Genomic DNA, 12855 nt, shown 5'->3' with positions numbered 1-12855 from the left:
TGTCCCAATCACACCAGCCCCTGTCTCAATTCTTGTCCCATTTACGCCAGCCCCCGCCCCATTTACGATAGCCCCTGTCCTATTCATGTCAGCCCCAGTTCCCTTAACGTCAGACCCGTCCCCTTAACGCCAGCCCCCGTTCCCTTAACGCCAGCCGCTGTCCCCTAAATGCCAGCCCCTGTCCCCTTCCCACCAGCCCCTGTCCCAATCATATCAGTCCTTGTCCCATTCACACAAGCCCCCATCCCCTTCACACAAGCCCCCGTCCCATTCACACCAGCCCCCGTCCCATTCACACCAGCCCCCGTCCCATTCACACCAGCCCCCATTCTAATTTACAAAAAATCCCTGTCCCATTCACAACAGCCCCCTTCACACCAGCCCCCATCCCCTTCACACCAGCCCCCATCCCCTTCACACCAGCCCCTGTCCCCTCTTCACACCAGCCCCCATCCCCTTCACACCAGCCCACGTCCCCTTCACACCAGCCCACGTCCCCTTTACACCAGCCCCTGTCTCCTTCACACCAGCCCCTGTCACAATCACACCAGCCCCTTTCCCAATCACACCAGCCCCTGTCCCCTTCACACCAGCCCACGTCCCCTTCACACCAGCCCACGCCCCCTCAACACCAGCCCCTGTCCCAATCACACCAGCCCCCGTCCCAATCACACCAGACCCATTCTAATTGAAGAGTAACCTAGCAGCATGTTTTTGGAAAGAAGCTGAACCCTCAGTATTACACACGGGGAGAACATACAAACTGTTTGCAGTGTCCTAGTGGGCAATGGGTTTAGGACTCCAGCTCTACAGAACCTCAGAGTGCTAACTCCACCCCCATACAGATGTGTCACTTTCTTACATCTGCGCACAGTCCTGCTCGGCCTCCTCCCAGGTGCTCTTTTTACGGGAATTCAGATAATAGCAGTACTTCTGGTGGCGAGTCCACCCTGCGGGACATCTTCTCAGCTTCTCTTCCTAAAGACAAGCAAAGCATTAATTACTATAAAACAAGCTCATTGTGACATCATTACTCATGGAGGGGGAGGTTCTCTAAAGTTGTCTCTGACATCATTGCTGATATATGGATTAATACCAAATATGGACTTTGGGGAGGGTTCTCTATGACATCATTGCCCATGAGAAACCCCTCTATATATGAACAACCTGGATTCTAGAGAGAGGTTTACCTGGAGTTCTCTGACAGCGTTACAAATATATGGACCGATAAAAAAAGTGTACTCTGTTGACAGGTTTTCCTAAAAGTCTCTCTGATCTGAGGGTCTCTCTGTTTACAAAGCCACCCCACAATGCCATGCCCCCCAGCAACATCACTAACCTAGTCTCAATATAGCAACCTAATCTTTCTCTTGGCTCCACCCCAGACCTTCTGCTCTCTTACTCCCTCATCACCCCCTCCCATGCTCAACTCCAGGACTTCTCCAGAGCTTCTCCTATCCTCTGGAACTCTCTACCCAAATCTGTCCAACTATCTCCTACTCTGTTCACTTTTAGACGATCCCTGGAAACCCATCTCCTCAGAGAGGACTATCCTGCTCCCACCTAACAGTATTTCCACTCAGTCCATCCTCCACAGCTATTATCTTTTGTATCTCTTGGCCCTTCCTCTTAGATTGTAAGCTTTAACGAGCAAGGTCCTCTGATTCCTCCTGTATTGAATTATATTGTAATTGTACTGTCTGCCCTCATGTTGTAAAGTGCTGCGTAAACTGTTGGTGCTATATAAATCCTGTATAATAATAATAATAATAATAATAATAAATAGACTAATGTTAAATATGGACTCTTGAAAGGGGTTCCCTGAAGTTCTCTCTGACATCATTACCCATATATGGACTAATCTCAGATACAGTCTTATATACTCTGATCTGTGTCATGCTGAGCTATATAGATATATACCCTGATTTGTGAGGTTGCGCTGTATACCCTAATCTGTAATGCTGAGCTATATATCCTGATCTGTGATGCTGAACTGTAAACTCTGTCCTGTGATTCTGGGGCTGTATACTCTGTCCTGTGATGCTGAGCTGTATACTCTGTCATGTGATGCTAGGGCTGTATACTCTGTCCTGTGATGCTAAGCTGTATACTCTGTCCTGTGATGCTGAGCTGTATACTCTGTCCTGTGATGCTGAGCTGTACACTCTGTCCTGTGATTATGAGCTGTATACTCTGTCCTGTGATGTTGAGCTGTATACTCTGTCCTGTGATGCTGAGCTGTATACTCCGTCCTGTGATGCTGAGCTGTATACTCTGTCCTGTGATGCTGAGCTGTATACTCTGTCCTGTGATGGTGAGCTGTATACTCTGTCCTGTGATGGTGAGCTGTATACTCTGTCCTGTGATGGTGAGCTGTATACTCTGTCCTGTGATGCTGAGCTGTATACTCTGTCCTGTGATTCTGGGGCTGCATACTCTGTCCTGTGATGCTGAGCTGTATACTATGTCCTGTGATGCTGAGCTGTATACTATGTCCTGTGATGCTGAGCTGTATACTCTGCCATGTGATGCTGAGCTGTATACTCTGTCCTGTGATTCTGGGGCTGTATACTCTGTCCTGTGATGCTGGGGCTGTATGCTCTGTCCTGTGATGCTGGGCTGTATACTCTTTCCTGTGATGCTGAGCTGTATACTCTGTCCTGTGATGCTGGGGCTGTATACTCTGTCCTGTGATGCTGGGGCTGTATGCTCTGTCCTGTGATGCTGGGGCTGTATACTCTGTCCTGTGATGCTGAGCTGTATACTCTGTCCTGTGATGCTGAGCTGTATACTCTGTCCTGTGATGCTGGGGCTGTATGCTCTGTCCTGTGATGCTGGGGCTGTATACTCTGTCCTGTGATGCTGAGCTGTATACTCTGTCCTGTGATGCTGAGGCTGTATACTCTGTCCTGTGATGCTGGGGCTGTATACTCTGTTCTGTGATGCTGAGCTGTATACTCTGTCCTGTGATGCTGAGCTGTATACTCTGTCCTGTGATGCTGAGGCTGTATACTCTGTCCTGTGATGCTGAGCTGTATACTCTGTCCTGTGATGCTGAGCTGTATACTCTGTCCTGTGATGCTGAGCTGTATACTCTGTCCTGTGATGCTGAGCTGTATACTCTGTCCTGTGATGCTGAGGCTGTATACTCTGTCCTGTGATGCTGAGCTGTATACTCTGTCCCGTGATGCTGAGCTGTACACTCTGTCCTGTGATTCTGGGGCTGTATACTCTGTCCTGTGATGCTGAGCTGTATACCCTGTGCTGTGATTCTGGGGCTGTATGCCCTGTCTTGTGATTATGAGCTGTATACTCTGTCCTGTGATGCTGAGATGTATACTCTGTCCTGTGATGCTGAGCTGTATACTCTGTCCTGTGATGCTGGGGCTGTATGCTCTGTCCTGTGATGCTGAGCTGTATACTCTGTCCTGTGATGCTGGGGCTGTATACTCTGTCCTGTGATGCTGGGGCTGTATACTCTGTCCTGTGATGCTGGGCTGTATACTCTGTCCTGTGATGCTGAGCTGTATACCCTGTGCTGTGATTCAGGGGCTGTATGCCCTGTCCTGTGATTTCGAGCTGTATGCTCTGTCTTGTGATGCTGAGCTGTATACTCTGTCCTGTGATGCTGGGGCTGTATACTCTGTCCTGTGATGCTGAGCTGTATACTCTGTCCTGTGATTCTGGGGCTGTATACTCTGTCCTGTGATGCTGAGCTGTATACTCTGTCCTGTGATGCTGGGGCTGTATACTCTGTCCTGTGATGCTGAGCTGTATACTCTGTCCTGTGATGCTGGGGCTGTATACTCTGTCCTGTGATACTGAGCTGTATACTCTGTCCTGTGATGCTGGGGCTGTATACTCTGTCCTGTGATACTGAGCTGTATACTCTGTCCTGTGATGCTGAGCTGTATACTCTGTCCTGTGATGCTGGGGCTGTATACTCTGTCCTGTGATGCTGAGCTGTATACTCTGTCCTGTGATGCTGAGCTGTATACTCTGTCCTGTGATGCTGGGGCTGTATACTCCTAACACTAAGGGTGGAATCAAGGGGAATACAGGGGAAGGAGTGGGTGGATTCTATAAGGGGTGGGGCTTATGAGAAGCGGATGGGGTCAAAAAAGAACAACAAGTCTGGCACCCCCCATCCTAAAACTTCACCAGCCGCCACTGATCTTTACAGAGGGGTTTCTTAGAAGTCCCCGTTTGGATTTGGTTCAGCTGAACACGTTGAAAGTAAAATTTTAGTCCTAGATGAACATTTTGCACTAAAACTCCCCCAAAGCAGGATGGCGCACTGCATATAGTCATGTAATATAAGGCTGCAGCCTGTGTGGAGATACTTTGAAAAAAGCTACTACCTAGCTGCAGCATATTATGAAAAGTTCAGATTTATTTATTTCTACACCTTCTCTTTGATTTGCACACTTTTATGAGCATTTTCAAAATGAATACCTGTTGTGTCCCGTTACTCGATTGGCGTATTGAGTCTGGAGGGGCGGAATCATGTTGAGGGCGCTCTGGAGCAGAGAGACTGGGCGGAGCTCCTACCAGCCAGACTTCTCCTCTTCTTCGGGACTGCTGAGCTCCGCTCAATGGCGGCATCCCATGATACTGTATAAGAACAAAGAGAGAGAGAAAAGCGACCCCATCAGATGCAGATAGGTGAAAGGACAACTCCTACCAAGCTGCTGTATACACTTATGTAGGAATTGTCGGAACTGCCAACAAATGCATAAAAAATAGAAGTATTAGTGAGCCACAGGTTTGTATAAAGCCCAGGAAAACCTTAATTTTCTTGGTAACAGATGAGAGGATAAAGTCAACGAGTTTCGAGGTATCAACTCCCCCTATCATCAGGGCTTGTTGTTTGGGAATATTCGACAATGAAAAATAAATAATGACTATTAGAGAGATCACAGGTCACCAGTCTGGCAGCTGCATACTTTGTATATTTATCACTGTCCAGAATAAATGAATACCGTATTTTCGGGCGTATAAGACGACTTTTTGGATGCAAAAAAATGCATCCAAAGTCGGGGGTCGTCTTATACGCCGGGTACGGTCTCCGTGCAGCTGCTATTGTTCATAATTTCAAAGCTGCGCCGTCTTCTCAGCTTGTCCTGTGATTGGCGAAACACAAAACTTCCCAGCAGCGCCTCTGTTCTGTGTTCCGCCTATTACGGATGCCTTCTCATCCTCGGACAGGACACGCTGAGAAGACGGCGCGGCTTTGAAATCATGGACGCTCGCAGCAGATGGAGACTGTCACCGGCCTGAAAAACGTGAGTGATGGCACAGTGGGGGGAAAGTGGGGGCAAGTGATGGCACTGTGGGGGCAAGTGATGGCACTGTGTGGGCAAGTGATGGCACTGTGGGGGCAAGTGATGGCACTGTGGGGGCAAGTAATGTGATGGCACTGTGGGGGCAAGTAATGTGATGGCACTGTGGGGGCAAGTAATGTGATGGCACTGTGGGGGCATGTAATGTGATGGCACTGTGGGGGCAAGTAATGTGATGGCACTGTGGGGGCATGTAATGTGATGGCACTGTGGGGGCAAGTAATGGCACAGTGGGGGCATGTAATGGCACAGTGGGGGCATGTAATGGCACAGTGGGGCATGTAATGGCACAGTGGGGCATGTAATTGCATAGTGGGGCATGTAATGGCATAGTGAGGCTTGAAAAAAGCCTGTTTCTGTCAGCGGTTGTTTCTGTCAGCGGTTGTTCTGGCTACCCCTCAGCTTCCAGAAAGACTAGTAGGAAGGGGGTAGTCTTATACGGCGAGTATATCCCAAAACCAAAATTTTTCCTGGAAAATTAGGGGGTCGTCTTATACGCCGAGTCGTCTTATACGCCGGAAAATACGGTAACTGCCAGCATATATGCCCTGATGATGGTGGAGCTGGGAACCGCCGAAACACGTTGGTTACATCCTGTGACTTTTTAATAAGAATTTCTTTTTTTTTTACTGAACTTGATACAAACCTTTGGCACTATGACCCCTTTTATACTATTTTGACCACTCCAGAGGCCCTAGGGATACCCTGGCAAACTTTTCACCTATTACCAACACGCTTTGTGAAGAAACATGTAAAGTGATGCACATCCCCCCCTGTGCAAAATAACAAAAACAGCTTTCAATCCAGAGATTACCCTTTTTTCTGTAGCTAGATGTCTTCAGTTTCATGGCCAGCATCATACACCCCACTTCATAGGAGTGCGCACAGGGTGTGCCAGGTGTTCCCAGGCACACCCTAATCACCCTGTGCAGCACAGATTCCCCCTACTGCCCTGGCTCCCCCCCCCTGCAGCACTACCAGCTTCCCTACTCTCCTCTCCCTCTGGATGTTGCTGCAGGTATGTTTTAGGATGAGTGGGGGAAGGGGCCGGTAAATATGTAACTTAACCGGCCCCTTCCTTTTCATTGTGAGTAATCTGTAGAGTGTTTTTGAGCTTTGTGGTGCACACCCTAATCATGGGCGTCCGTTGAAATTTATTTAGGGGGGGGGGGGGCGCTTCAAACGCTAGCAGGAGTTAAAAGCGCCCTGCTACCGGCCATATAGCAAAGCTAAAACGATGGTAATGCGTCGCTTTTTAGCGGCTCTTTACCGATAACGTGGCCAGTTGGCAGTGTGAAATAGCTCTTAAGATAAGTTAACTTCACTCCATGCCCATATAAATATAGCCTAAAGAATGGACAGACCCCCCATTCAGCACAGACCCCCTCTTCAGCACAGACTCCTCTATTCAGCACAGATGGACCCCCCCCCCCTTCAGCACAGCCCCCCATTCTGCACAGACCCCTCCATTCAGCACAGACCCCACCTTCAGCACAGATGGACTCCCATTCAGCACAAACACCCCCTTCAGCACAGCCGGACCTCCCCTCCCCCATCCCATTCAGTACCTCAGATCAGCCATCAGCACGGCCGGGTCACAGCAGGTTCCCTCCCCCTGTGTACACATAAACACTGGAGGGGAAGGCGGCTTCACTCTGCTTGCTGTGTCTGTGTGACATCTGGCCCGGGACCGCTCAGACAGCCCGCTGCCGCGAGACTCTTCAACACCTTTTCGATTTTCCAGGGGGGGGGGTCAATTGCCCCCCCCCCTGCCCTATGGAGCGGACGCCCATGACCCTAATGCAACATGTTATGCACACCTATGCCCCACTTCCCCTGAGCTCAGGTTATCCTGGACCAGCACCCAGCCTGTAAAAGGAGAAGCAGCAGAGTGCTCTCTCTTCTTAACAGCATGCTTATTATCAGCCCATGAACTGATTGACTCCTTGTGCTGCTTCTCCCTCTCCAAGTCTTGGCTCTGCTGGACAGGGACTACAAGAGATTGGTACCTGGTCAGATTCAGGTACTTACACTACCTGCATGTAAAGAAATGTGTTTAATGGTGCATTAATGATTATAGAGGTGCAGTCAGTTGCGTCTTGTATATCGGCCTGAAGTTCTGCTTTAAAAAAAAAAAAAAAAAAGTTGGCAAGCATCGAAAAGAATAAAGAAATTACGTCTGAGAGCTTCATCATCCCAATTATTGAATTATTGGAGACCTAACTACGCTTTTCACCACTCCCCTCAATGAGGGTCTTAATCTCATCCCGCAGCCCCGTGTCATCTTCATCAGTCTGCGCTAATTAAATCGCCGACGGAGGCCCGGGCCCTCTTAAAAGAGAATGTCAACCTCGGCCCCAATTTATACCAACCACTCACGGAACCTGGAGCGGCGTAATGACATAATTAGATCTGTGCAATAATCTATAGAAGTTTTTCATTTGCTGGGAAGAACACTATCAATTAGGAATGAGTTATACCGTCTCATTTATTTCCACCGTTATTAATGCCCCCTTTTTTTTTGCTCTTGCGTTTTCGGATAGTTAAATTAAACCTACGAGGACGCTGCTTCCAGCGAAGGCCAGCTCCTGTCCCGGGCGGTCGATGCCGGACATGGAATGATAAATTCGAGGGGCGGCTTGGACGGAGGCTCGCGTGTTTGGCAGCCGGATCTGCGTGATCTGAGTGGAGATTTCGGCGTTTTTTCCGCGGCCTCTCACGTTCGTGTTGAGGCCTCCGCACTGACCTGTTAACAAAAATGAACTGAGGTTAAAAAAAAATGTATTTGTATTTTTATTTAAGAGGAACGTGGGGTCTGTTACTGTTATCCTCTACAGCTGGGGGCTCCAAACTTTTCAAGATGGGGGCCACATTGTACATTTTATTAAAAACATTTACAGGTTGAAAAATGTCAGTTTTATTAAGAGTGCCTCTTAAAATCCAGGAGTGCCCCCAGGGCTGTCTTAATAGCATCATGGGCCCCTGGCAAAGTAATGCTCTGGGGCCCCTACAATGATGACAGTGCAAGTAAACAGACATCAAGTAGGTAGGAGGCAGACTGCCTCCCCTGTGTATCTATCACTCTCTGTGCCATCATGGGGCCCCAAATTCCGGGGCAGCGTGGGCTCAAGGACCAGCTGCTTTGGGGAAAGTGCAGGGGCCCCTCATGCAGCAGGGCCCAGGTGTGCCCTCTCATTAAGACAGCCCTGAGTGCCCCATCCTTACATCAAGAAGTGCTTATTAGTGCTCACCCTTATATCCAGGAGTGCCCATTAACGTGCCCCCTTACATTCATGCGTGCCATAGCACCCCTCCTCTAATAACAAGGAGTGCCCCTATCACAGTCCCCCCTTAAATCTAGCAGGAACCAACAGAGTCCCCCCTTATATACAGGAGTTTCCATTAACACCCATCCTCTAATATCCAGGAGTACCCATCGGTGTCCCCCCTTATATCCAGGAGTTCCCACCAGCATCCCCCTACATCTAGAAGTGCCCTTCAGAGTCCCCCCTTACATCTAGGAGTGCCCATTAGAGTTCCCCCTTATATCCAGGAGTGCCCATTAATACCCATCCTCTAATATCCAGGAGTACCCCATCAGCGTCCCCCCTTACATCTAGGATTGCCCATCAGCGTACCCCCTTATATCTAGGAGTGCCCATCAGTGTCCCCCCTTACATCTAGGAGTGCCCTTCGGAGTACAGTGTGAGGGGTGTTGGGTGGAGTGGGGTGCAGTTGAGGGGTGTTGGGTGGAATGGGGTGCAGTGTGAGGGGTGAGGGGTGGAGGGCGATGCAGTGTGAGGGGTGTTGGGTGGAATGGGGTGCAGTTGAGGGGTGTTGGGTGGAATGTGGTTCAATGTGAGGAGTGGAGTGGGATGCAGTGTGAGGGGTGTTGGGTGGGGTGTGGGGTGTTGGGCGGAGTGAGGTGCAGTTGAGGGTGTTGGGTGGAGTGGGGTGCAGTGTGAGGGGTGTTGGGCGGAGTGGGGTGCAGTTGAGGGTGTTGGGTGGAGTGTGAGGGGTGTTGGGTGGAGTGTGGTGCAGTGTGTGAGGGGTGTTGGGTGGAGTGTGAGGGGTGTTGGGTGGAGTGGGGTGCAGTGTGAGGGGTGTTGGGTGGAGTGTGAGGGGTGTTGGGTGGAATGGGGTGCAGTTGAGGATGTTGGGTGGAGTGGGGTGCACTGTGGGGGTGTTGGGTGGAGTGGGGTGCAGTGTGAAAGGTATTGGGTGGAGTGGGGTGCAGTTGAGGGGTGTTGGGTGGAGTGGGGTGCAGTTGAGGGTGTTGGGTGCAGTGTGAGGGGTGTTAGGTGGAGTGGGGTTCAGTGTGAGGGGTGTTGGGTGGAGTGGGGTGCAGTGTGAGGGGTGTTGGGTGGAGTGGGGTGCAGTGTGAGGGTGAGGGGTGTTAGGTGGAGTGGGGTGCAGTGTGAGGGGTGTTGGGAGAAGTGTAAGGGGTGTTGGGTGGAGTGGGGTGGAGTGTGAGGGGTGTTGGGTGGACTGGGGTGCAGTTGAGGATGTTGGATGGAGTGGGGTGCAGTGTGGGGGTGTTGGGTGGAGTGGGGTGCAGTGTGAAGGGTATTGGGTGGAGTGGGGTGCAGTTGAGGGGTGTTGGATGGAGTGGGGTGCAGTGTGAAGGGTATTGGGTGGAATGGGGTGCAGTTGAGGATGTTGGATGGAGTGGGGTGCAGTGTGGGGGTGTTGGGTGGAGTGGGGTGCAGTTGAGGGGTGTTGGATGGAGTGGGGTGCAGTGTGAAGGGTATTGGGTGGAGTGGGGTGCAGTTGAGGGGTGTTGGGTGGAGTGGGGTGCAATTGAGGGGTGTTGGGTGGAGTGGGGTGCAGTTGAGGGGTGTTGGGTGGAGTGGGGTGCAGTGTGAGGGGTGTTGGGTGGAATGGGGTGCAGTGTGAGGGGTGTTGGGTGGAGTGGGGTGCAGTGTGAGGGGTGTTGGGTGGAGAGGGGTGTAGTGTGGGGGGTGTTGGGTGGAGTGGGGTGCAGTTGAGGGGTGTTGGGTGGAGTGGGGTGCAGTGTGAGGGGTGTTGGGTGGAGTGGGGTGCAGTTGAGGAGTGTTGGGTGGAGTGGGGTGCAGTGTGAGGGGTGTTGGGTGGAATGGGGTGCAGTTGAGGGTGTTGGGTGGAGTGCGGTGCAGTGTGGGGGGTGTTGGGTGGAATGGGGTGCAGTGTGGGGGGTGTTGGGTGGAGTGGGGTGCAGTGTGAGGGGTGTTGGGTGGAATGGGGTGCAGTTTGAGGGGTGTTGGGTGGAGTAGGGTGCAGTTGAGGGTGAGGGGTGTTGTGTGGAGTGGGGTGTAGTGTGGGGGTGTTGGGTGGAGTGGGGTGCAGTTGAGGGTGAGGGGTGTTGGGTGGAGTGGGGTGCAGTGTGGGGGTGTTGGGTGGAGTGGGGTGCAGTTGAGGGTGAGGGGTGTTGGGTGGAGTGGGGTGCAGTGTGGGGGTGTTGGGTGGGGTGGGGTGCAGTTGAGGGTGTTGGGTGGAGTGGGGTGCAGTGTGGGGGGTGTTGGGTGGAATGGGTTGCAGTGTGGGGGGTGTTGGGTGGAGTGGGGTGCAGTGTGATGGGTGTTGGGTGGAGTGGGGTGGAGTTGAGGGGTGTTGGGTGGAGTGGGGTGCAGTTGAGGGTGAGGGGTGTTGGGTGGAGTGGGGTGCAGTGTGGGGGTGTTGGGTGGAGTGGGGTGCAGTTGAGGGTGTTGGGTGGAGTGGGGTGCAGTGTGGGGGGTGTTGGGTGGAATGGGTTGCAGTGTGGGGGGTGTTGGGTGGAGTGGGGTGCAGTTGAGGGGTGTTGGGTGGAGTGGGGTGCAGTTGAGGGGTGTTGGGTGGAGAGGGGTGCAGTTGAGGGTGAGGGGTGTTGGGTGGAGTGGGGTGCAGTGTGGGGGTGTTGGGTGGAGTGGGGTGCAGTTGAGGGTGTTGGGTGGAGTGGGGTGCAGTGTGGGGGGTGTTGGGTGGAATGGGTTGCAGTGTGGGGGGTGTTGGGTGGAATGGGTTGCAGTGTGGGGGGTGTTGGGTGGAGTGGGGTGCAGTTGAGGGGTGTTGGGTGGAGTGGGGTGCAGTTGAGGGGTGTTGGGTGGAGTGGGGTGCAGTGTGGGGGGTGTTGGGTGGAGTGGAGTGCAGTTGAGGGGTGTTGGGTGGAGAGGGGTGCAGTGAACAGGATCTCTCTTCATATTGGGGTTTCTTTTTTCCCGCTACATTTTACACAACTTTTTGTCTACATTTCACCATTTTTTTCCCATCTTGTAACTAAAGACAAACTTTATCGCTAAATAAGGCTGGAAGACAATAGCCGATAGGGTATTATAAGACTGTTATGCCGCGTACACGCGGTCGTTTTCTGCGATGTAAAAAAACGACGCTTTTAAAAACGTCAATTTAATTGACCGTGTGTGGGAGAAAACAACGTTTTATGTCTTCTGAAAAACGACCAAAAAAAATTGAAGCATGCTTAAATTTTATGTGTCGTTTTTCAAAACGACGTTTTTACACCCGCGCATGCCCAGAAGCTAGTTATGAAGTGAGCTTCAATGGAAAAACGTGGTGAACGTAACCTCGCTTTGCTAGAGCACTGTGAAAAAACGATGGTGTGTAGGCAACATCGTTTTTGAAAATTGAAGTTTCAAAAACGTCGTTTTTTACTTCACAGAAAACGTCGTTTTTTTACATCGCAGAAAACGACCGTGTGTACGCGGCATAACAGTCTTATAATACCCTATCGGGGTGAATTTTGCTGCTCCCTGATCCCCACATTACATCTTGTATCCTATAAGACTCCCTGCAGCAGCTGAAGCAGTATGATCCGTGTCCAGCAGGTGTCACTGTTGTTCCAGCATTGGCTGGCTCAGAAGTGCGCAGACGGCGGAGCGAAATGCGTGTGTCAGCTCTTTTCTGCAGAACGTCTCTCTTTCCACTTTCATTATGGCTTGAATTATATCTTGTTGCGCACATCGAAAACAGTGAGGGATTGTAATCCTTTAAATCCCAAACACAGTAGGTGGCAAAATGCAACCCAGCAGGAACGTCCCGGGAAAAAAAGCGAGGCGTCTGCGATGAATTAGGATGTTTTGTACAGCGCTAAACTTCAGCAGGGATAGAGGGGGCACCGGGGGTCACATCTCAGTTACATACCCCCTCAGGGTGCTTGTGGTGTGACCCCCCCCCCCCAAGGGAATTAGTTTTTTCTACATAGAAGAATGGTAAAATCTTTTAAGAACAAGTTCAGAATTTAAAAAAAAAACGCCCCCCCCCCCTATATACACCAGACCTACCCCCCCATATACACCAGACCTACCCCCCCTATATACACCAGACCTACCCCCCTATATACACACCAGACCTACCCCCCTATATACACACCAGACCTACTCCCCTATACACACACCAGACCTACCCCCCTATATACACCAGACCTACCCCCCCTATATACACCAGACCTACCCCTCCTATATACACCAGACCTAACCCCCTATATACACCAGACCTAACCCCCCTATATACACCAGGCCTACCCCCCCTATATACACCAGAC

At 51.2% G+C, this 12855-nt stretch overlaps 1 protein-coding gene across 1 annotated transcript in view; it reads right to left on the bottom strand.

The window, feature by feature from the left end:
* LOC120946085 (FRAS1-related extracellular matrix protein 1-like) overlaps positions 1–12855 on the bottom strand; it is a 208926-nt gene that overhangs the window by 3403 nt on the left and 192668 nt on the right. Inside the window, exons 31-33 of the mRNA XM_040360818.1 lie at positions 7901–8088; positions 4456–4614; positions 863–978 (exon numbers count right to left, since the gene is read on the bottom strand). Of these exons, the coding sequence (XP_040216752.1) occupies positions 863–978; positions 4456–4614; positions 7901–8088 (463 nt within the window). The remainder of the gene's footprint in view (positions 1–862; positions 979–4455; positions 4615–7900; positions 8089–12855) is intronic.

Source organism: Rana temporaria, chromosome 7 (assembly GCF_905171775.1).
Source record: "Rana temporaria chromosome 7, aRanTem1.1, whole genome shotgun sequence".
Classification (NCBI taxonomy): domain Eukaryota; kingdom Metazoa; phylum Chordata; class Amphibia; order Anura; family Ranidae; genus Rana; species Rana temporaria.
This window is presented reverse-complemented; position numbering and strand designations above follow the sequence as displayed.